Source organism: Scomber scombrus, chromosome 24, assembly GCF_963691925.1.
Source record: "Scomber scombrus chromosome 24, fScoSco1.1, whole genome shotgun sequence".
NCBI lineage: Eukaryota > Metazoa > Chordata > Actinopteri > Scombriformes > Scombridae > Scomber > Scomber scombrus.
This window is the reverse complement of record NC_084993.1, coordinates 4,150,245-4,175,421: the sequence shown is the minus strand read 5'-3', so window position 1 is coordinate 4,175,421 and position 25,177 is coordinate 4,150,245. Positions and strand designations below refer to the sequence as shown.

General features: G+C 40.1%; 1 protein-coding gene across 1 annotated transcript; it reads left to right on the top strand.

The window, feature by feature from the left end:
• The first annotated feature begins 658 nt into the window (after nucleotides 1-658).
• LOC133976664 (collagen alpha-2(V) chain-like) lies at nucleotides 659-24,892 on the top strand. Its single transcript, XM_062414922.1, has 59 exons — nucleotides 659-752; nucleotides 6,586-6,834; nucleotides 8,688-8,903; nucleotides 10,186-10,398; nucleotides 11,522-11,740; nucleotides 11,811-12,035; nucleotides 12,263-12,279; nucleotides 12,370-12,402; nucleotides 12,500-12,532; nucleotides 12,755-12,808; nucleotides 12,979-13,071; nucleotides 13,183-13,260; nucleotides 13,361-13,405; nucleotides 13,488-13,541; nucleotides 13,694-13,747; nucleotides 13,844-13,897; nucleotides 14,359-14,412; nucleotides 14,506-14,559; nucleotides 15,001-15,045; nucleotides 15,136-15,189; nucleotides 15,269-15,313; nucleotides 15,403-15,456; nucleotides 15,687-15,785; nucleotides 15,916-15,960; nucleotides 16,101-16,199; nucleotides 16,300-16,353; nucleotides 16,439-16,546; nucleotides 16,668-16,721; nucleotides 16,826-16,924; nucleotides 17,196-17,249; nucleotides 17,357-17,455; nucleotides 17,776-17,829; nucleotides 17,924-17,977; nucleotides 18,069-18,122; nucleotides 18,249-18,302; nucleotides 18,459-18,530; nucleotides 18,642-18,740; nucleotides 18,836-18,943; nucleotides 19,132-19,185; nucleotides 19,387-19,440; nucleotides 19,764-19,817; nucleotides 19,908-19,961; nucleotides 20,094-20,201; nucleotides 20,425-20,478; nucleotides 20,594-20,647; nucleotides 21,264-21,425; nucleotides 21,548-21,655; nucleotides 21,757-21,864; nucleotides 22,145-22,198; nucleotides 22,299-22,406; nucleotides 22,524-22,577; nucleotides 22,742-22,849; nucleotides 23,025-23,078; nucleotides 23,162-23,269; nucleotides 23,387-23,492; nucleotides 23,538-23,744; nucleotides 23,856-24,046; nucleotides 24,325-24,567; nucleotides 24,648-24,892. The coding sequence occupies exons 1-59, from the start codon at nucleotides 659-661 to the stop codon at nucleotides 24,792-24,794; spliced, it is 5,433 nt and encodes a 1,810-aa protein (XP_062270906.1). The 3' UTR covers nucleotides 24,795-24,892.
• The last annotated feature ends 285 nt before the right edge of the window (nucleotides 24,893-25,177 follow it).

Sequence of the window (25,177 nt, the reverse complement as noted above, 5' to 3'; positions counted from 1 at the left end):
TTTTGTTGTAGTTTATTAAAGAATTGTTGTGAAGAAGGGTTGTAGCAGTTAACATAAATAAATCTATGTAAATCTTGGTAATTTGTTGAGTTTAAAGGTTTAAAAGAGGGATTCTGGCATGCAAAAAGTAGCAGAAATGCCTCATTTTGAGTTTCCTCCATGTGCAAAATGTGGTTGTCTAAGTGTATCAGACATTACACTTGTTTCATACTTGCAAAAGCAACAATATCCTGAATAAAAAATCCTCAACTTGTGCGTTCAGGAGTCTTTCTTCAGCAGCATCGTGCAGCCCTCAATTTCTGTCATCAGTCTCTTGGTTTAATGTCTCTAAATTTAATGCAGCCTTTAATTAGCTACATCTTTCAAAGTAACTCTAAGAGCCTGAGGAGGAGGCTGGTCTTGAAATGAGGCAAAAAAAAAAAAATGATGAGAGAGGAGGAGGAGGAGAAGGTGGAGGAGGAGGAGGAGAGTGAAAGAAGAAGGGGGGGCAGAGAGAGAGAAGGAGCTTGTTTCAGTTCGCAGTAATCGCTCATCCAGGAGCCCGTTCCACTCAGGGATATTTGGATTTTTTCAGCCTGGATGCTGTAGCTTTGGGTTGGGTTCTGTGACTTACCTCGTCTGTCTGTGTGTGAGGACGCTGCATGTCTGGCGTGCAGACATGGGTCCCTCGTTGCGCTCTAGGATTACTCTCTGCCTGGCCATCACCTTGGCTCAGGTGATCGCTGTTACCTGCCAAGAAGATATCAAGAACGGTGAGTGACAACCGCCCCAGATATGACTCTGTCCTTCTTCCTTCTGATTGGGTTTTTGTTCTGTGTTGATACCTGATATGTTTAGGTGCAACTGAGAGGTTGGAAAAGGAAAAGATCATAAAGATGTTTTGGTGTATTTTTCTACTTCTGTGCTCACATATAAACTGAAACTTTTATCAAATCACGTTTTTGGTCTTCTTTGGAGACACAAGTGGACCTATTTGAATCCTGCAAATGTTGGTTATAAATCATCTTTTAAAATGTTTGTTTTGTGTATGATTCATGACAATGTTTTCTCTTTTCTTCTTCTGCTGTTCAAAAGATTCATGTTTGAGTTAATTCATTTTTATAGCTTTGTGACCGATGCCTGTAAAAACATTTTCTTCTATATTATTTATGTAACTGACAAGTGTTTTTTTTTAAACATCTCTGTTTGTTTTTCTCATTATACTCCTGTTTTTCTTTACTTTTCTTTTTTTAATTTTTAGGATGTGGTTTGGGGTAGTTGCTCCTCTCACTGTTTTAGTTTATAAGCTAAACTGAGGCTGCTCTTCCTCCCAACAGCTGGACCACACTGGCCTTGTGGTCTGCTGGGAACTAAAGGTTGAAATCACACCCACAGCCTGGATCAGAAGGGCTTATTGTGCCTTAATGAAACACTATTTTCCTGTTCACTGTTCACAAAGCTGCTAAAAAGCCACAGAATGATGATTTGGGAGTGCGTTTACATAAAACATCTGGAAAACACTTTGAGGAGTTAATTAGAAATGAGAAAGGTGATAACAAACGATGTGATTCTCTCAGAAGAAAGAAGTGACGTTGAGGTAAAATCTCTAATTTAAGATGATTTCCTAAAAGTAGAAGATGTGGCAAAACCCACTTGGGCACGTTTCCTAAAATAAAACATCCCAGTAGATGTGATCTTGGGTCAAAAATACCGCCTCCCGCCCAAAGCCCCCCCACCCTCTCTCTCCCTCTCCACTGCAGGTTTCAGTATGGAGCCTGCTGGGCTGGCTGGGCTATTTCAGTGCGAGGTCGAGGCTGAATGAAGGGGTTCTGAGTGCCACGGCTATAATGATGTGGCCTTGTGGATGGGGTGGACAAAAGCAGGCCACTAATTTTGGTCAGACTCCGGGCCAGAAGCAGACAAGACACACCCAGAGTGAGAGGATGCTTGGATATGAAATATGCGTCACTCGCTATTTATCCAAGTTCACCTCCACTGAAGCGTTTACGCTGCGAATAGAGAGAGAAACTGTTAGATGTTCACCTACATCTGAGTTCATACTGAGAGGTCGTGACATGAGCAGTAGCTGTTTTATGACTGAGTCTGTCATCTTTCAGTGCGGTTCTGCATGGTTGAGGCGTTTTCTCCAGCTGTGGACTGACAGGTGTCCCCTAGGGCCCAGACTTTGGAGCTGGGGTGATTCAACCTATAAAAAGTGAAAAATCTTAAATCTTGCTGTGCTCTTAAACTGCTGTCATAACTTTTCATTTGTTGCATCTAAAGTTAAAGTTTAACGTTGTTTTTCTTTGGTTTTAGAGGACACTTCAAGCCTCAAGAGGCCTCTATAATCCTGGGTGCCTTTATATTAATACTTCACTTTGCTGCCTCCAATGTTATTATAACTACTGGCACACAAACTACTGCACTAGTTCGGCTATTTTCTTGGCATATTACAAAATTGGAAATAAAAACATTAATATTAAAAAACTATAATGATCTCTAATGATAAGAGTTGCTTGATCACCATGAAATCCATCCTCTGGCATCTACTCACTGTCTAATATGAGCTTCTGTTTAGTACAATAAAATGAATTGTAAAATGCTTTAGGAAATATTAGGAAATATAATTTAGGAGAGTTAGATGAGAGGATTGACAATTAGCAGACCATTAGCTTAGCATAGCAAGACAAAATTCATCTACCTACACCTTTAATGTTCACAAATTAACATCTTACATCTGATTTGTTTAAAAAGCCAAAGAGTAAAAACTGTTAGCACTAGTTGTTTGCTCGTTATGCTAAGCTAAGCTAATCAACTCTTAATTAGCCTGGAGGTGTGAAAATGGTATCTATCTTTTTGACTCTCTCTCACAAGACAGCAAATAAGCGTAACTACTTCTAAACTATTTGATATAAAAGCTCTCCAAATGGAACTTGGACAACGTAGTTATTGGATTTGCTGCAATGTCGCATGTCTACAGCTTGGTGAAACTAAAACTGGGAGATGTGGCAAAGGGAGAAGATCCATGTCCAGCACGCTGAAGACATGGTTACAAAAGAGTGAGTCCAGGAAATGTTTCAGGAATGGGAAAAGTGCTGAGACTAGTATACTGCATCTCAAGGAGAACACTTTAAAGTGGATTAGAACGGTGCCACTAAAAGATTTCAGTTCTTTTTAAGCACTTGAATGATTTTTTGGGTCCCTGCTCACTTTATATTGAAACCAATGTTTCCTGACCTTCCTAAATGTGTGACCCTTTAAAAAACAGCATGTCCTCTAAAGAAAAACAACAATATAATTCAGAAAAACGACCCATAGTTACGTCACCTTGTGGCCATTGTGATTATGACCTGGAGGTGACAAAGGTGACACATGTCCATATTAGGAGGGTTGATGGCTACATGGTTAGATGGCAGGAGAAACTACTATTGGCGTGGCGTCTACTGTTGCCATGACGATGAAGGTTGCCTGACTTTAACGAAGTAGCAGCTTTAATCCACACCACATTTTAAGTGATCATTTGAACCCAAACCATGATCTCTTCTGGCCTCTAACCAAGTGGTTTTTGTGCCTAAACCTAACCAGACGTTAACCACAGCGCTGTCACACCGTAAAACATCAAACATAGCATTGATGGAGGCCACATATTAGAAAACACTCCTATGGGTCATTTTGGCGTTGTACAATCAATCTAAGTGGTCATTTAATTATTATATATATATATATATATTTTATTTTTTTTAAACAATACTTCGGACCCCTTGTGTTTTTTTTTGCTATACTTTGATCATTTTTGACCCCTGAAGATGTCAAATTAACCCAATTATAACCCAAAACATTGACCTAAGGATGTTAGTACATTTCCTGTTTGTTTCGGGGTCAGATGTGTCAGTCGTTGTTGTGTTGAAACAGTGAGCTGAGATTTAGGATTCCTGCTGTCAGCTTGTTAAGTCACTAATCGGCCATTTAACATTTTAGCGTGCTGTTCTTGGCTCAGTGTTGTGAATGTGAAACACCACCAACACCTGCAGGCTTAAAATGGATAAAATGTTCTTTTCTCTTTATTGGCACGTTTTTCTTATATAACTGGGTTGTTTTATTTAAAAGACTCAGATCTGAAGGGGTGAATTATACAGTATCTCACAAGAAAGAGCAACAATTGCCTCAATTTCCAGCTTTTTTATTCACAGAGGTCAGTTTATGTGGGCTGGATATTTTTTTTTAATAATAAACCTGAGCTGAGGGGGTTGGAGGGGGGTCTGCAAAACTACCAGGTGACCAGATATTGTTCAATGAAACAAGACAGTTGCAGAAAGGAAAGAAAACCAACTAATGCTGGAGAAAAATTGCACAACTATTTGGCCTGAACAACCTGCTGAATAAAGCTACGACTGCTACAGCTGCTCTGCAGGGTGAAGCAGTTTTCATAGCGGGAGGCTTCTCCGGGTGTGGCATCTCTGCTCTCTCCCAAATAAAGGCAAGCCACAAGTTTTTTCCTGAAGCCGAACGTATAATACAGCCTGCTGTGGTTTCCCCTGAAATAACTCGTGCTTTTGAAAATGAGCTTCTCTCGGGGGAGAGGCTCCACCACATAATTAGTACTTAGGACGTCACTAAACTGCCTGAGTTGATATGCTCAAAGTCATTATAGCAGGTGGCTATATTTGCTTCTCCCCCCTAAAATGTCCTTTCTGCATGGCAAAAATCACTCATCTTAACATGTAATTTTGTCTTTCATGTCATCAAACTTTATTTTTCTTAAAGCAAGAAAAAAGAAGGATATAAGAAGGATATAAGGGATCATAATTACCACTCTGAATAGTTTCCCTCCCTGAGTCAGTATATGGAAACGGATATTAAGAAAATGTCACTTTTTAAACAAAAGATTCATTTGAAAGTAGTAAAGTTTTTACCAACTTATGTGTGTAAATGTTAAAGCCAGCAGAATGAAGCAGCTCCAATCTTTCCTTTTTTTTCTTGCAGCTGCTTAAAAAAAGGAACTAAATAAATTATAGGATGCCACTGGCACATTTTACTCTGAATCTTGGCGCATACCTCTCAATTAAATTACATGTAGCTGGATTTTGTGTGCCATGATGTGCTAGTATGAAAAGTATAGGTCTCCTCTTGTTTTATGTTTACAGAGAGAGACACTGCTGCTGCTGCAAAGATGATTGCACACTTGCATACAGACACTTTTTTTTAGACATGTTTACAGCCAGGAGCTGTTCAAGCTCAACCGCAGTCTAGTCACACTGACTGGATTATTAAGGTGCCTTGCTCAAAGTGTAGCTCAGGGGCAATTTGAATTGATTTAATTTACAGACTGCTCATTCTGGGGGTTTTTTAGCGATAAGAGGAATGTTAAAAAATGCAAAACAAACGCACTTCATATCATTTTTAGACTGGTTTTGGTGACTTGTGAGAGACAGATAAAAAAATAAAAGGCAGCAGAGGCCGGGATATCCCAACTTTTGGTGGGTCAAACTACTACAATTGCCTATAATACATCTTGATAGCATGTTTCCCTCAGACCCTTCCTGCCTGGTAAATGCTCACGTCTGCGAGACTCCACACCCTTGTTTTACATCAACTTTTCCTTTAAAAACCTGTAATCTCCAAGCCGATGTCTAGTACGATGCTGATGACATCACGAGGGCTATTTTCATCATCCGCCAACATAGGAGACATGAAACAGTTTTTAAAATCCTGACTGAGCTGCTCTCTCCAGGACTGAGTGTGTCATGGAGTGTGTGTGTGTAAAATCAGAGGAATTTCCCTTTAAAGTTTCATGAGTTATAATCATGGTAAGCAGTCGATTTTATTGGCCTGAGGTATAATTTATGTCTTTTACTTCATGCTGAAAGCTAAGTACATTTACTCAAGTACAGCTTTGAGGTGGCTGTACTTCTACTTCATTACAATTCAAAGGGAAATATTGTACTTTTTACTCTACTACATTTATTCAACAGCAACGATATGCATGTTTTGGTCTTTGGATTAATTCTCATACAGCTGTTATTGCAAAGTGGGAAAAAATATGAACCCTAAAATGCTTAGAGGGTGATAAAATAGATGACAGTGACACAGGAGAGACAGCTGATTTTTACTGTATTACTTGGGAAAGGCTGCAACCTGCTGGCCAACAGTGGAAAGTACAGAAGAGAGAATTCCTTTATTGTTGTGACATTTTGGAGGATTAAATTGCAGTGATGCAATCTTAATTTAGCAGATTTTATTCCTCAGATGTAATACTACATGTCTTGAGTCTTGGTTTTTTAATATTTTAAGACCATGTGGAAATTAAGCAATCTTATTTTACAGTGTTGCACCTCAGATTCAGTGTGTTTTTTAGATTCATAGATAAGAAAAAAAGGAAAAATGAGTTTGTGTTGGCTTTGTTGAGTCACATTTTTAAACATAAATGCTTCTGCAGTGCTGCTATTTATATAATAACACTGATTGTGTGCTCCAAAAATGCCAGATTTTACTTATTTTTGAGCTTTACTCTTCTAATAACTTGCGTCTCCTATGCAAAGAAAATATGCCATTATCAATGAGACATTCTCCAAGTCTATCCCAGTCAGTGACATGCCTTTTTAAAAGGTTTCCACATGCTCATTGCTGCTCTGCTTGACTCAGACAGCTGCACAGAAAACGGCAAAACCTACTCCAACAATCAGATATGGAGCCCAGAGCTGTGTCGAGTCTGTGTGTGCGACATGGGGGCTATAATGTGTGAGGACGAGGTGTGTGAGGAGCTAATTGACTGCCAGACGGCTGTGACCCCAGAGGGCGAGTGTTGCCCTGTGTGCTCGACTGCAGCACCGGCACAGAGCACAAACACTAAAGCAGGTAAATGAAGCTACTACCGCTGCTCTTTTCATTCCCTCCTGCAGGGAACAGCGGCTATCATCAAACACCTTCAGTTCCCTTTCAGTGTGTGTATGCATCATTATGGGGTTTTTAAAGTCAGCAATATGAATGGAGAGTTTAATGCGTCTATCTCATGAGAAACAATATGCTGTCTTAAAGAACAACACATTGGATTGCAGAACTGTTAAAAATTACAAAACTGGAAGAAATAAAATGCTTTCTATTGATATTGTGCACTATGCAATAAATAAGGAGCAAGGGAGGATTTTTATAGATAGGCTTTCACCTTTTTCTTCCTTATTAGTAGATGTTTGGTGACATAATTCTCAGCATAACTCTGCAACTTCCACCTGTGCAGAGGTCTAATCAGCCAGAGTGATTGAAAAGACCTGTGTGGGTCTGCAAGCTCGTTAAGACTAACGAAAGCACAAAGGTAAATGGAATTGGAAATTTGGTACACTTGTGTGGGTTAAAACCAGAACATTTAAATAATGCATGTTTTTTAAATTATTATTATTTAAAAAGATTAAACAGAGGGAAGTAAAACAATAGGCTGCAGAAAGGGTTAAATTCCACTGAAAAGTAACCCAAACAGCCCGATAAACGTCACACAGTTAGAAAATAATAATTGTATTTTTATATTTTACCAGTAGTGCCTCTTTATTACCACTTTACCTGAAACAATGAGATCATTCCCGCTTTCAGACAAGTTGACTTACAGTAAGAGAAACGTTTATAAAGCTGAACTTCTTCGTCTTTAAACAGGAAACCAAGCTGTAGATGGAAAACCTGCAAACGGCCCTGCCAATACACAGTGGTAGTCTTTGCCACATTTTTGAATCATTGGCTAAGTGTTGACTCACGAGTGCTATAAACTGTCAGCACTGTGGTTCAGGTGTTACTCTTGCTGTTTGCGAGTTCCACATTTCAAGCCAGTTTTTCTCCATATTCTAAGTTTTTTAAGCAACTGCTGCAAGAATCATGACCACAAAAATCACAATTGTTTTCTCTTGGTTTAAACGTCTGGAGAATAGACTGGATTAGATCCAGAGCAGAACAAAAACAGATCATCTACAAAAAAACTTCCTATATACTGTTATACTGTATATATCACTAGATTTAGGAGGCAAATATTATGCTTTCATCTCCACTACTACACTCCAATTTTACTTAACAGCTTTAGTCAGATTATTGATACTAAATATTATCAACTAATGTATTCTGATGTACTTTTATATTAAGATTAAGATACCCAGTAGTGTATAAAGTAGGTCAAACATACCTTTACCAGCTGTGATATTTGTGATGTGCACACATAATTGCATCAATAATTATAATCCAGTAATTTAAAGTATTGTGGAATGGGATATTCTGCACAACTTTAAATATATTTTGTTGCTGATATCTTTAAAATGTTGAGTATTTCTATAGTGTAGTGTTGCTATTTTTATGACACAGGCTTACAGGAACTTAGACCCTTTCCTGGCTTATTTTCTCAGGTTTTACGCTTAAAACATGAAAATGGAAAACAATTTTGAGAAAAAAAAGGCAGAGTACTTTGTTAAGTTATACATCGTTAGTTTGGTTGGAGGCCAGCTCTGCCACTGGGCATGCAAGTTCCCAGCTCCTTGGAGATCCTTAGTTGTGATCAGCTTTGTTCTTAGTTGAAAGTGCAATGTATGTTTTGATACAAGTAGTGTAAAAAAGCTGAGGAAAAAAATGGTGAAATCCTGATTTAAAGCCCCATAATGATGCACAAACTGAACCATCAACTACCGCCTGAAAGGGAACCACCCACGATACTCACGTGGTTCCTGTTCTGTCTCATGAAGATTCGTGCACAGAAAATGGCAAGACCTACTCCAACAATGAGATATGGAGCCCAGAGCCGTGTCGAACCTGTGTGTGCGACATGGGGACTGTGGTGTGTGAAGAGGTGGTGTGTGAGGAGCTAGGGGACTGCCAGACAACCGCGGCCCCAGAGGGCGAGTGTTGCCCCGTGTGCTCCACAGCTGCACCAAGTCCTCCTAGCAAGGACCAAACAACTGGTAATACATGTTTAAGAAGCATTTTGATTCTGATATTTGACAGACAATTTAAACATTGGTCTTTCTGTTCCATAAATATCCACATTTACAAATCCACCTCGGGGGTAATGTGGATTTTTATGATGTTAAACAAACAGAGGAGACTTTTGGATGATCACATCACTCGAGTGTAAATGATGTTGGAAAGTCTTGACTTTATATCTCTAAAACATTCCACTTTTGCAACTTCCTGGTTGCCCATCTACATTTCCTCTTATCTCGATTGCATTTGGAGATGAATGTCCTCTCCTCTTATTAGCCACTTCACCATCTCTTGTCATCATTTCTTGTTTGCCGAAAAACAAATGCATCAGTCTCATCAGCCAAAAAAAAAAATCATCAATTTCTGCACAAATTTATGCTTTTTTCCCCATCATCCCATCATTTTCCTGTCTTGTTGTCTTTTACATTTTTACTGTGGTGTCATCATAACCAGGATGACATATGAGGGTTAACTACACCCTATTTTCCATATGCTTTAAGTTGCTTTCAATGAATGTATGTACTTAATACCCACTGTGAATTGTGAAATTGTGAAACCATTATGTGTCATGAGCTGATCATCTTGACGATATTCACTGGTAAGTTATGTATATAAAGAGCTCACAAGCACTCTAGATGTGAATTGCATGTAAATATGCAACTTCATTGTGTTGCACACTAAAATGGGGCTAATACTGCAAAGATAAATGCCTCATCTTAACTTTGGGGAGGAAAATGTCAATTAATGGACTCCTGGGTGACTGGCCCTCAGGGTGAGAGAGATTTAGATAAAGAACAGTCAAAATCAAGCAGTCTGTAAGTATATTGGTATTCAACCAAGATTTTAGTCATATTTGTAATTAATTTGGATATTTTTCATGTTAATTTAATCACAATGTTCGGTTCTATATTTTGTATAACGTATGGATTTCTTCGTCTGTTTTTCTAGGCCTGGAAATGGTCCAACTTAGTCTAAAATAAAATTGTGTGAGCTTCAAATTATAAATTGCAAGCTGCACTTTGGGTCCCCATATTGCCAAAAAAAAGTACATTACAGAAGGCATGTGGTACATGCAGCCATCATGGCATTTTAAATCTGAAACCACAGCATACTCTTAAGTGCATATGCCTTCAGGGTCTCTCCAAAAACAGAGCCAGGAAACCAATAAACAGCTGCTCTCATTCCCAAAATGATGTGTTGCACCAGCTGACTGTGCATGATTTGGGATATTGATGTCAGTTGCTGTTGTCTCTCATCAAGATTCCTGTTCAGACGAAGGCAAAGTCTACGCCAACAATCAGATTTGGAACCCCGAACCGTGTCGTGTCTGTATATGTGACGTGGGCACGGTGGTGTGTGAGGACGTGGTGTGTGAGGATGTAGGTGACTGCCAGACCTCGGAGACTCCAGAGGGCGAGTGCTGCCCCGTGTGCACGGCTGCAGCACACCGCCCTTACACAGATACTGAAACTGGTAAACTGTTTGTAACCTGCAGAAGTGTCATGTGGATGCATCTTGTATCTTGCAGTGTTTAGTGCAAGAAACTTTCATCAGGACTGCTGGTACCCTTCATCCTCTCTCACGGCCTGAAAGCCTCGTCTTCAGGCTCCATCCTGTGCACACCACCTTGAAATGTTTTTATTTCTTCAATAATGTGCTCTGAATTTCCCTTTTTGATCATATTTTCAGTTTACGTCAGGAATACATTAACTTTTCGCCAGATAAGCTCACTTCTCAGCCAACTTTTGTGCAGCAAAACTATCGGTAGCTCTTTCATCTGCAGTTTTATTTAAGGTACAACCTTTTCATTATGGATACTTATTTTATATAATGGACACTGGTGGACATGCTACCAATATTACTGCCACACAAAAGAAGGTTGAGCAAGTAACTTATTTACCAAATGAGGTGTATTCCTTTGGGAAATCACTTCATGCTTCGTCATGTTCAATGTCATGTTGTGCATTGTACTTTTCATGATGGTAATGATGACCACTTTTATTGGTCTTTGCATTTATTTTAAGTTGTTGTCTGTTCTAGAACCATGAAAGTATTTCATTGACTTTTTAAATGGAATTATTTCTTTCTTTATAAAGATTAAAGCCCCTATGTGTAGTATTTGAAAATGTGTGGCTTTAGCAACTCCTAGTGGTAGTATCAAATAAGACAGTATTGCATGCAATTATGCTCTACTCTCCCTCAAATCTGAGGCATTAAAATTAGCAGACTGAAGAAAACATCTAAAGAACCAAAAAAATGCCTGCACGCTAAATAAATGCTCCTAAACAGGAAATTTATTGAGGGCAATTATGACATTTTAATTTCATGTCTTCGTCAGGTTTTAACATTTTTCCTCAAACAAAAACTGAATAATAAGCTAAAATCACAAGAATAATCTACATATATGGGCTTTAAACAACAGGGCTACTCCGAACTTTTCAGAGTGATTGCTGGCATGAAAGTAAAGCATGTTGCAGTATGCTGTTAGTGTTCGTGATTTGAAGTTTGTCTGTTTTTTGACTGTTAGATTTCTGATCACATGGTCAAAATGAATCGAGACATTAGTTTAATTTATCTTGGTTTCTGTTTCACAAAGATACCTGCACAGAAAATGGAAAAGTCTACGCCAACAATGAGATGTGGAACCCGGAGCCGTGTCGGATCTGCGTGTGCGATATGGGGACCCCTATGTGTGAGAAGGTGGTTTGTGAGGACCTCGGCGACTGCCAGAAAACTGTGACCCCAGAAGGCGAATGCTGCCCCGTGTGCTTGACTGCAGCATCAACGTCGAGCCCCAGCACAGACCCAATTAAAGGTAAATGTCAACTCTGCCACCTTTATTGAGAGTTTGTGGAGCTACTTTTAAAATACTCCACCTGTTACAGTTGCAGAAGAGAATAAAGGTGAAAGCTGCACAGTGGATGGTGAGCTCTACCAACACAACGACATCTGGAAACCCGAGCCTTGTCACGTGTGCGTCTGTGACAACGGCGTCGCCATCTGTGATGAGGTGCAGTGTGAAATCCTGTCAAACTGCGAGAAGGTCGTCACACCTGAGGGGGAGTGCTGCCCCGTGTGTGACACCTTCGCCAGTGCCAGCAGGATGATTGGTGAGCCATAAGAGGAACTATTGAAATAATTTAAGTTTTGGTGATTTCAGACATGATAAGTTGCAGGAAGTTAAAACGGATTACAGTTATTTCAATGTTCAAATCTGATTTTACCTGTTGAGGAGAATCAAAGCCTTTATTTTCTACAGTGTGTAGAAGAGTGTAAATGTGGTTTAATGAAATATAAATGTAATTATCTTTCTTTTTATTTCCCTATTTTCTTTAAGCAATCATGGGTTACAAGGTAAGTCACAATTAATACTAACATAGATTCATATTAGAATAATTAGTTGCTGTTTTTGATGAAAATAATGTTGATTTATTTGCTTTCTAGGGACAGAAAGGTGAACCCGGTGATATCCCATATGTAAGTTATATATAATACTGACAATGCATTCAGTTTAACCCCTTTTAGGATGTTTTTTGTGTCTTTTTGAAAAGTCTTAATGATGTTTTTCTCTCAGGTGGTGGGGCTACCTGGACTCTCAGGACCTGCGGTAGGTTTTTACTGCTTTTATTCTCTCTTACTGGATTACTTGACAATTTATAAAATACTTTTTTAGAAAAACGGGGGAATTAAAGCTTTTTTTTGTTTATTTCTTTGAGCAATTTTCCTTCTAATATATCTAAACATACTAATTTTGGTGCCAGCAATGTAACAGCTGCATCATTTCATGCACAGACATTTTTATTTATCTCACGTGCTTCTTCTTCTTCAGGGTCCTCCAGGAGCTCAGGGACCTACTGGACCAAGAGGCTTTAAAGGCAGACGGGTGAGTTTATGAGTGCTAATCTTAGCAGAGAAGCTACAATTTAGTTCAACCAGCGTTTAGATGAGCAAGGTATAATAATATGAGGATGCAAAATGTATTAGATTTAACAAGTGATTAATTAATTATCTATGTTGTCCATCATTAATGATATTTCACCACACAAACTGCAGGGATTCGCAGGGCCTCCAGGTTTTGATGGAGAGCCAGGTGTTCCAGGAAATCCGGGAGAGACAGGACCTCCAGGCCAGCCCGCCGCCCCTGGGGTGAGTGTCTTCACCTCTCCAGGAGAAATACACCAGGTTTATCAGATAGTAAATAACCACTCCTCTAAAACAGGTTTAAACATTTATTTGAAATCATTCTCCTCCTAAAAGGGCCACCTGGCGTCACAGATGGCTTCAGGCTTCAATGAGAAGGCTACTATGATGGCTGGGATGGTGTCAGGATCAAGGGTGAGAGCTGCAGACCTCTATAGGAAAAGAAACTGTTAAAGATATATATGAAGTTTTCTACGGGATAAAATATAATGTGTGTGAATTGTCTCTTTTTCAGGGTGAGGCAGGACCACGAGGACCTCCAGGGCAAAGTGGAGCATCAGTAAGTTTCCTTCAACTGTCTAAGAGGAGAAGACTTGATGCTTAAACACATTTATACGTTTCTAAACTGAAGTTATTTTCAGGGCCCGAGCGGTGGTCAGGGAATCCCAGGAGAGGCCGGAGAGCCAGGACTCATGGTGGGAACACTTCTGCTTCTTAATTTCAGTTTTATGCACATCAAGTGTGTGGAGATGGAGATCAAACCTTCTTATTAAACCAGTTGAGTCAAACTAATCTGTGTTAAACTTTTTTTTTAAACTGTGATTTTCTTGTTCTTGTTCGTCCACAGGGTGAGCCTGGTCATCGAGGACAAGAGGGCCCTTCTGGAAAATCTGGACCTGATGTGAGTGAAACATACACGTGTCTATTTTTGATGGCGTCATTAGACATTAGTCATTATTTATCACTAACTGCTAATATTGTCAATGACATTTTTCAGGGAGAAGCTGGACCTTCTGGTGCACCAGGAGAACCAGGATATCCTGGATCAGCGGTAACCAACCATTTCCAAATGTTCACACTAAAACTAAATGAATTAATTATATTATTATTAAGTAGTGACACAATGGAGCCATAATGAAACTAAATGACGCACTGAAAATATAAAAATGCCATTTCTCTTAATATAGAATAAGTGTATCGAATCTGATCTATTGAAATGTGCTTTCTGTTGACAGTGTTTAGTGTAAATGACTCAATTTAATATTGGATATCTATAAAGTGTCAATGACAATGATTCACACTGACATCTAATGATGATAAAACAGCATTATAGCCCAATAAAATTTGAACATAATTAAATTGTTGTTGTTGTTTGTCAGGTAAATGTAATCTTATTAGGCAGTTACTTGGTCAAATTGTATCGTGCATGTAATATGTTTGAACCTAATGTTTTATGTGATCATATAAACTATACGTTGTGATATTTAAATTAATAAACTGACTCTAAATTAGGGTGCGAGAGGATTCCCTGGTCTTCCAGGTCATCCAGGACTGAAAGGTCACAAGGTAAGTCAGTGTTGCCTTTACAGACTTAAGTTATCTTTATTATTTCTTTCTCTTTAAACGTGTCTTGAACTTGAATCTGAATTTTTCCATCAGGGTATTGCCGGACTTCTTGGGCTAAGAGGCGAGTCTGGAGCAGTTGGTTCCAAGGTATGAATATGTCCTCTGATCCTGTGATTCTCAAAGTGGACTCATTCAGTAAAGAAGAGTTAGATTTATCCAGTATGTCGGTCACTAGTTTGTATATTAAGAGATTGAACAAAAGGATTAGGGTGGTTGATTAATTGTCTACATTACTAATTAAAAAGGCTCTGAAAATAAAAGATGGCAAACCGTGTATCATTGTTGGAGGTGTTAAGAGGCCCTTTAGAGATGTTCTCAAGTGCTCCACGCTGCTCTTAAAAACCTTAATTGTCCTATAATCAGATGGATCTTAAAGTCACACAGAGCCATTAGCCTAACAATATTTTTTAAAGGTTATATTGATGGATATTTATTTACCGTAATGTCAGCCATTATTTACTGTTGTTTTCCTTTCCAAAACCGCACTGTGCAAACCTGCATTCTTCCATGTGTCTTTGTGTTTTGCAGGGTAAATCCGGTACTCCCGGTTCAATGGGTGCTCCAGGCCCAGCGGTAAGCAACACATGCTGTAAACAGATCACCGCAGCATTTAATACAGAGTCACATGTCATTCACAGATACTAAACATGTCTTCTGTTTCAGGGGCCAGCTGGCTTGCATGGAGAAAGAGGCAGAGGTGGCCCAACTGGTCCTCCCGTAAGAAAAAAAACATTCACTTCTATTTGAAAAATGTAAAAAGATGTTGCAGGATTGAGACGTTTTCTTTCTATTTCAGGGAAAACGTGGAGCTTCTGGCCATGTTGGTAAACCAGGTCCTCTGGTAAGGATTCATATCTGCAGCATGAATGAATTTAAACTGTAATAAAAGTCACAATTTGCATTTATTAAACATCATTTCCTTCAATTCAGGGTCCAATGGGAATCCTCGGTGTGTCAGGTTTCCCCGGTAACCCAGGAATGAAGGTGAGACTGATGGGCAAAGATTTGGTATAACATGAATCCACATAAGACGTTATACTATTTGTAGTCTTTAATCTTTGACATAATACTCTGAGATATTGGAAAAACTGAACAGCCAATCTAATTCGTTATTAACATTGTCAATTCGTTGGGATCACAAGTGGAAATTTTTTTTAACAAAATGAGTAATTAAAAAGTCCTTGAATCAGACCTGAAACTGTCCTCTTGTGCAGGGTGAAGCAGGCCCCACAGGTGTGAGAGGAAGTGCAGGACTGCAGGGACCCAGAGGTGATGGCGGTCGTCTCGGAACCTCCGGACCCACAGGAGAGCAGGTGTGTCAAAATGTCATCGTTCTGTCTTTGTTAGTTTAGGTATTTCTTTTAAAACTGGGAAAGTAAGCAAACTCTAGGAAGATATTACAGTTTGGGATACATTTTTAAGACTAATTTTGTTTTTTAACAGGGTGCTGCAGGTTCTGACGGAGCTCCAGGTGCCCGCGGACAATCAGTGAGTATCACAATGTCACACTGTGTCACTTGGGTGTACTTCTTTATGAATATACATATACAAATTTAACAATTATAGATATTTATAAAGTTTTCATTGATTTATTTTTTGATTTTGTGACTGCTCCTCCTCCCTCTCAGGGTATCGCAGGTATCCAGGGTCCAGCAGGGATGCAAGGCCCAGCTGGTCCGCCCGGCCCACAGGGAACTACAGGAGCATCAGGACCAAAAGGCCAATTGGTAAGAGCTCTAATTTTAAATGTTTGTAATTGATCAAATCTACTGTGTTGAGTCTAATCTAATCTTTTTTTTTCCTTTCTTATCTGATCCTTTTTCACAGGGTGATGGTGGAGTGCCAGGATTCAAAGGAGAAGCCGGATCTAAGGGAGAAAGAGTAAGATTTCATTTTAATTGTGTGATATGTAATGTAATTGTTAGATGGCTGATTGTCTGGATATTGATTTGCTGTGTCATGTTAGGGTGACCATGGTGCTCCAGGTCAGTTAGGCCCAATGGGAGAGGAGGGGAAGCGTGGACCCCGAGGTGATGCTGGGTCTATCGGCCCTGCCGGGCCTCCAGGAGAGTCAGTAAGTCGACAAAAATTCACATTCTTGGGAAAAGACATTTAGTTTCAGCTCTTTAAATTAAAAGAAAAAAGTCTTCATCCACTTAATATTTACATAACTGAAAATCATTAATTAATTTTAGGGTGCTCCAGGAATCAGAGGTTTCCCCGGTGCAGATGGTTTACCAGGCCAGAAGGTGAGTGGACAACAACAGAATTTAACTAATGTGATTATAACGAACATCATCTTCATCATCTCTTTTTCTGTGATTTTTCAACATTTGATGTTTGATTGAAACAGGGAGCTCAGGGTGAAAGAGGGGTGGCAGGGGTGTTTGGCCCCAAAGGTTTAGACGGCGATCCAGGACGCACCGGAGAGTCCGGTTTAACTGGAGCTCGGGTAACATTACTTACATTACTTGTCACATTTCATAAGTTATGTGTCCATTCTTGTTGGCTGTTCTTTATATCAGAATAGTCCAAATGCTCTACATGGACTATCATCACATCTTCATTACCTCACTTTTAACTGGAGAGTTTTGGTGAGGAGGAAAATACATACAGTGTGTTTCTTGCAAATGTCTCCAAAAATGTGACCCTTGAAACACATAAAATCTGAAGCATCAGGAACCTGGTAATCTAAAACTGTTCTCTAACGTCTTATTCTACAGGGTCTGACAGGACTTATTGGTGCTCAGGGATCAGAAGGAAAGCAAGGACCAATGGTATGCAAAACTTGTCATTTGTTCCCAAACTCTTCACCAAACCAAGAGTACAGCATGAATAATGTTGCATGGCAGCATATATTCACATTTTCTTTCTGTCTTTGCAGGGCTTATCAGGAGAGGATGGGAAACCAGGGCCTGCTGGCTCTACTGGAAACCGAGGCACCGTTGGACCGATGGGCCTGCCGGGACCAAAAGGCTTTGCTGTCAGTTTGAATTTTGTCACTTGCTGAGTTTACCAGACAAATAATAAGTAACTTTAGAATAAAGTACAAAACATAAGAAAGTATTGTACACTGCTGGAATGAGTAGCTTCCATTTTCCTTATTTTGCTGAACTTTAATATAGATAGAAGTGATTTTACTGGTGGAATATAAAATGTAAAATATACACACATTTTATAACAGTTTGTTTGGCAGAGGTCTAACGTGTAGTTTGGCATCTCTGGGCCTGTTTTATTATAATTGATTATAATAACCCTGGTAACACAACAGATGACGAAATGATTTTGGGCCTTGATTTTTAGGGTGATGCTGGGAAGATTGGAGAGGCCGGCACCCTCGGAGTCCGAGGTCAAAGGGTGTGTTATTTTGAACAATGGATTTAAGTAATCAATATTTTTACTGGGACTCCATCAAGGAACAAACCTGATCAACACTGTAACTGTCTTACAGGGAGTGAATGGAAAAGATGGAGAGGAGGGCGCTGCTGGTCCACCTGGCCCAGCTGTAAGCATCTTCTTCTGTTCAAACAATACTTCATCAAAAATAATTGATAATGTGTTGAGATCATGTTAAAATCCTATTTGCGTTTCTTCAGGGTCTTGCAGGAAAGAGAGGAGAGCAGGGACCTCAGGGAGTGAGCGGATTCCAGGTATATACCATTCAATAATTGTCCAGCTTGCCAGTTGACTGTTGTTTTTAAAATATATATATTAAGTATATGAGCTTTCCTGGTAATCCTCTCATTAACCAGCATGTTTATACTTACACATTTTAGGGTTTGCCTGGACTGCCAGGTGGACCTGGAGAACCAGGAAAACCAGGTGCTGAGGTAAGGCAAAGAAATACAAATAATCAATTTTGAAAAACATTTCAGATTGTTTTCAACACAAACAGTTTAACAGTTGATATATTGTACAATGGATCAGTATGCCTCTCTTGGAACTCTCCATATGCTGATATATTAAGCATTTCATGTTTTCTTCAGGGTCTTGCTGGAGAGGCAGGAAGTGTTGGTGGTACAGGTCCAAGGGTAAGTCTGTTACTACCTGTGATTACTGAATAACCCCAATGAGCTGCCTTCCTATTCCTATACTCAAAGGTCTTAAAGATTCAGCTTTTAATGCATTAAGGGATTATTATTTTCTTTAACTCCTGGCTGTCCCTGCAGGGAGAAAGAGGTGCTCCAGGAGAGAGAGGTGAAATTGGACCCAATGGGCTGCTGGGACCTAAAGGTAGTCCAGGTGGACCAGGACCAGATGGGCCAAAGGTATCACAATAGATGCTTGCACATAATATCTGAGTTGTTGCTTGTTGATCCTCTTTAGAATAAGTCTTAATGGGATGTGTTTTTGTGCATTTTAGGGTAGCGCTGGTCCACAAGGGAGTGCTGGAGAACCTGGAGGTCCAGGACTTCAGGGGATGCCAGGGGACAGAGGCATCCCAGGACCTTCAGGCCCAAAGGGAGATTCTGTAAGTGAAAGAGTTAAAGAGTATGATTAGTTTGTCTGCAAAGCTGCACCAATATATTCCCTTAGTGAAGCAGAAAATACCGTATCTGCTACTGGTGTCACAATTTCTCTTACAAATTCCCTGGTGGTTGTCAAAAGTTATTGGTGGGAAATGTAGGCACTCACTAACGGGAAATCATTTTCTAACAGGGCTCTGTTGGAGACAAAGGCCTTGAGGGCAATGCAGGAGCTGATGGTGCGCGGGTGAGTTTACTGTTTACTGTACTTAATTGCAGATCTCTCAGAAAGAAAAAAACTCAAGTTTGTGGCAAATTTTTTGACCTGCATGAAGTTGAAAACATCAGTATAGGCAGGACTGATTCATGCATTTAGCTGATACACTACAGTAAACCATGCTATAAGAAAATCATACAATATTCTAATATATTTCTGTTTTATTAAAAGGGTCTTCCAGGTTCTGTTGGACCCGTTGGTTCCAGTGGACCCAACGGCGAGAAGGTGAGATCATAAGCATGACTCTTAGCATTTACTTTAAACTCAGAAATGTGATAGTTCAGGTTTGTGTTACCAGCTCACGTTAGCGTATTTCTTATAGAAATACTTTTTCAAAATCACTAGAATTGAATCATATTGAAAAGATGGAAAAGTACAAGTAACTGTAAAGGTCTGCCCACTCCATACATGATATGACCATGAACCTAAACCTAAGTCTTTCAAACCTTAAATCTTTGATTTTGTTTTAAATGAAACAAATATGTAAATCATGTCTATGTTTTAGGAACTGTCTAAAATAATGTAATTGTATTTTTCCTTTATTTCAGGGTGAAACTGGACCAGCAGGACCTACAGGTCGCCGAGGGTCAAGAGGAATAGCTGTCAGTAGAACTTACTTTATCTTATGTCTGAATTGAATTGATGTACTTCCTCTTCTTCATTTTTAAAGTGTATATGTATGATATTAACAGGGTTCTTCTGGTGAGCCTGGTCCAATTGGTGCTGTTGGTTTCCCTGGAACTGCTGTAAGTAGCTATTAATACAGCTAATATGACTACTATGTCCAAAATAAATCAATAATAATTTGCAAACTGCAAAATCACAGTCAAATGTTCTAACAACATAAAGCTTGATAAGACTTCCTGATTCTTTCCCAGGGTATAGAGGGTAAGGCTGGGGTCAAGGGTGACACAGGTGAGCCTGGCAATAAGGGAGAAGTTGGACCACCTGGACATCAGGGGGTGAATGGGATACCTGGATCTCAGGTATGCATTAAAAACATAACATCACATAAACTTTTCTGAAATCATGATGTAAAGACCCAGTAGAAGACAAAGACTGTTTGTATTAATTTACACTGTAAAAAACATGTCAAACAAATGAATTAATATAAAAAAGTAGTTTCACTTGTTTTAAATTGGCCTCATGAATATAAGTCATTTTCAAGTCATATTCGAGGTAATTTAATGTGTGTGTTTGTGTTTGCAGGGGCCAGTTGGTGTGACTGGACTTAAAGGCGGCAGAGGAACACAGGGTCAAACAGTAAGTTAAGCTCTATATTTTGACCAAACAAAGTATTTCTGGAAACAACTCTACAAGTTTTATTGACATTATTATCATTAAAGTATTCCTCATTGGTTGTGCTTTCTCTCCACAGGGCGCTCCTGGTTTCCCTGGCTTACCTGGAGGAATTGGACCAGCTGGCTCACTTGTGAGTTATTCTCTTATTTAAAGGGGATGTATCATGCTCATGTCCAGGTCTATATTTATATTCTGGGGCTCTTCTGAAATATCTTTAAAGTCTTTATTCATCTTATTCTGGCCTCTCAGATTAGCCATTTTAGCTCCTGGCTTGTTTAGGCCCTCCTCCCGATGAACCCACTCTGTTCTGATTGGTTAGCTCCCAGAGGCTATGTAAACAAACAATAGTGCTTGGATTTTGTAATTTTGTAAATTGGGTTTTTAATGGAGGCAGCGTTTTAACATACTTTCACCTCATGTTTTTGAATTTTGATTGTGTTTAACATAGACATTTGGTAATATTATATAAATGACAGAAAATCACAATAAGCACGTGGTATGTCCCCTTTAATAAACCCTATATTACTCTGGAGCTTCTGCTTTAGTACAGTAGAAATACAGTAAAATTATAGGATGACCAACTGTTTTCAGTTGTTGACTACTCTCTGTGTTAATAACTATAAGAAGATCTCAGTGGGTTTCACTATCCTTTGCAGACTCTCCTCACCGTTAGAGTCTCATTACACAATATTACACATTGCTCTGTCAAATATTTCTACTAAGGGGAAATCATGTGTATGTGCTAGGGTGCTGTTGGGGCTGACGGGCCCATTGGCGCTCCAGGAAAGCAAGGTCCTGCTGGAATTCGAGGAGAATTTGGAGCCACTGGACGTCAAGGAGAGAGTGGACCTCCAGGCCCAGCGGGCGGTGCTGGAGAGAAGGGAGATTCTGGAGAGGATGGTCCTCCGGTAAGATGCAGGGAGAAAATGTATCCTCTGACAGCCATATACAAATAAATTCTGACACATTTCTATTGCTTGTATTTACTCACTGTATCTTGTCACTCTCAACTCTTGTGTTTCTGTGTCAGGGTCCTGATGGGCCTCCAGGACCTGCTGGCACCTCAGGACAGCGAGGTATTGTGGGTCAGCCTGGACTCAGAGGAGAGAGAGGCATGCTGGGACTTCCAGGTCCTGCTGTATGTATTCCTGTTGCTTATTCTCAGCAATATGTGTTCAACCACTGAGTGAATCACTGGGAGTCTTTAGAGAATGACGTATGTGATTATGCGTTTCTCAGGGTCCACCGGGAAAACCTGGCGCATCTGGAACTAAGGGCGGCACAGGGCCTGATGGTGGAGTTGGTTTACCAGGAGCCACGGGGCCAAGAGGAGACGCCGGCCCTGAGGTTTGTCCTGTCAATCAATCAAAGTCCATAATGCATTTAGAAGTTTATGATCTTTGTACAAGAACACTTGAACTATCTGAAAAATGTCTTCAAAGTAATCAAACACTGGAAACAGAACATGGGCAAGAAAGAAAACCTGCTGTTGTTTCTTTGCTGATGATTTGGCTTTTTATCTTACTGATTTGTATTTTTGTTCTTCCTTTTTCTGAAACACATATACAGTTTTCCTTTTTTCCTCTGATGAGAAGTTTATCATGTCATTATCTGTGTTTTTAATCAGGGTGTTGCTGGAGCAGAAGGGTCTCCTGGTAAGGACGGTCTTGTAGGAGAAAGGGTAAGATTTACTGTGATACATGGTGAATGTGTGTATGCTTAGTAATGTGTTTGGTTTATCTTAGTTATTTGTGGTACTCACTGGTGTGTCTTTTTTACAGGGAGACAGAGGTAATCCTGGTCCAGAGGGTCTGGCTGGTGGCACAGGTTCTCCGGGAAATGAGGGTCCAGTTGGAATTACAGGAAGTCCAGGAGACAGAGGAGAAAATGTGAGTTTCACAACTGAAATAAAATCAGCTACTAAAAAATAGCTACAGCAAAACCAAAGCAAAAAAGAAAAAGAAAATCTTCTCAGAGAGTTATTCCTGTCATGTCTTTGAATTTAGGGTGCTGCAGGCTCACCTGGACCCCAAGGAGCATCTGGAGTACGAGGCAAAGTGGTAAGGAAGAAATGGCAATTTGTCATATTGTTTCTGCCTGTAAAACCAAGCCAATGATTCAAAATCAAAAATTGAATAAACTTTGTACTCATTTTAGTGTGAAACAAAGTATGTTCCAATGACCTGTGTTACATTTTTATCATGTGTTTGGTGTTTGGTTTTAGGGCCCTCAAGGACCCCAGGGAGAGAAAGGAGCACCAGGACAGCAGGGAGAGAGGGGCCAGAAAGGACACAGAGGATTCACTGGACTCCACGGTTTGCCAGGAAATACTGTGAGCACTCTTATGTTTAAAAACTTCACAAAGCACCTTCAGATACTTCTATGTCTTTAGATAATTGAAAGTCTTTTCTTTTCTGCATTCAACAAATTTCTGTATAGAGAGAATAATAGAAATACAAAAACAGTGAAGGTATCAGAAGTTGAACTATCATTCTTTTCTGTGTCAGGGTGCCACAGGAGAGCCAGGAGCAACAGGTATTACTGGACCAGCTGGGCCTAAGGTAAGTGCATAATAGCACCAGTCGTGCTGTGAAATGTCTCTTAATATAGCATCAATTTCTGACTGTCTCATAACATTACACAGGGTCCTCCAGGAGTGGTCGGTCCTCCTGGGAAGGAAGGAAACATCGGCCAGCCTGGACCAATGGGCGCTCCTGGAAGCAGAGGTAGCAGTGGAGAACTTGGGGCACAGGTGACACATTTTCACATTTTAATAATCAGCTGATTGTCTTATTCTGTGAGAATTACTGTGACTGCAATACTTTAAAATCATTAAAACTTATAGAGATGAAAAATCTTTGTTTGTCAGGGTCCACCTGGAGAAGAGGGACCCCCAGGCCTTCCAGGCCCCCCTGGACCTCCCACCGCAGCTGTGGATGACCTCTACGCTGCTCTACTCGATTATGACGGGAATGGTGGCATGCCGGAAACCTTTGAATTCTTAGAGGACGATGTTGCAGCTGACCCTCCTCTACTTCCAGAATTCAACAAAGATGAAGCCCTTCCCAATAAGATCGCAAGCATCCTGCGTGCTGACACTGGCGTCCACGCCACACTAAAGACCCTCAGTGGAACTCTGCAAAATCTTCGCAGTCCTGACGGCAGCAAGATGAACCCTGCGAAAACATGCCAGGACATCAAACAGTGCTACCCTCTTAAAAAGAGCGGTGAGGGTTTTCTATATTTATTGTTTAGTGCCTACTTAGAAACGCATTTTTTATAATACAACAACATTTTACAGATTATTTTAATGGATTTTGTTTGTGACTTTGATACAGGCGAGTACTGGATTGATCCAAACCAAGGAAGCACAAAAGATGCCATCAAGGTCTTCTGTAACATGGAAAGTGGTGAAACTTGCATCTCTGCTAATCCAGCCAACATTCCCCGCAAATCATGGTGGACCGAATCCAGTCCCAGTGCCAACAAACCTGTGTGGTTTGGAGCCAATATGAATGGTGGAACTAGAGTAAGCAGACAAAGACTTTTATCTCTATAATACTATGTCATTATTGAAAGACATGAATGTTGTGCAAATTTCAAAATAGTTCAAGACATAAGGCTTTGATAGATGTATCCCTGATATGAAACAGGTTTCTTGGTGTGCCAGATATTTGGGGGTTCGTTTCTATTGTAAAAAAATATCTGTTGATAATAAAATCAGTATCTGGTCATCTGTGGACTCCAACATGTGACAAACATTTTCTGGCCTGGTTGTAATTATGTCAAACTGAAATCTAATTTCAGTTCCGCTATGGGAACATGGAGGAGCAGCCAAACGCGGTGGCGGTTCAGCTGAAGCTGCTGCAGCTTTTGTCCAGAGAGTCGCACCAGAGCATCACTTACCATTGCAGGAACAGCGTGGCCTATAAAGACGAGAAGAACAGTAACCTAAAGAAAGCTCTGGTCCTCAGAGGCTCCAATGGCCAGGAACTGAGAGCGCAAGGCAACAACCGTCTGCGATACACTGTCATTGAGGACGGCTGCTCGGTAAGTCATCAACAAAACAAATAGCAATAGCAAAAAAAATTAAACCAGATGTTCTGATTAATGTTTTTTTTCCTCCTCAGAACTCAAATGGTGAGTGGGGCAAGACTGTGATTGAGTACAGGACTCAAACTTCTGCCAGACTTCCCATCATGGACTTGGCCCCCATGGACATTGGAAAGGCTGATCAGGAGTTTGGCCTGGATATCGGACCTGTGTGTTTCTCATAAGACTCAAATCCCCAACGCAACATGGACAGAAATATCCCTTTTTTAGAGGAGTAACACCATCAGCAGATTTTATAGAATATGGATAAATGACTCCTCTTTCTCCTCTGTCGATGAAGGTTAGATGGTTCATTGCCGCCATTCTTCATACATGGCTGCATTACAGTACAGTGTACTTACTGCGTCTGCAAAGATTCTGGTGTGAATGAGGACTGGTAGGACGCTGACATTATTTATTCATCTTGTCAATAAATCTAGAGCACAAGTACTCTATGGGGGGGAAAGGTGAAGAAATAAATGCCTGAGGTGCTCAACAGGAAACCCAAATTTATGCAACATGGGGGGTTACATGTCTTGAAAACTTGCACAAACTGGGAAAACTGCCA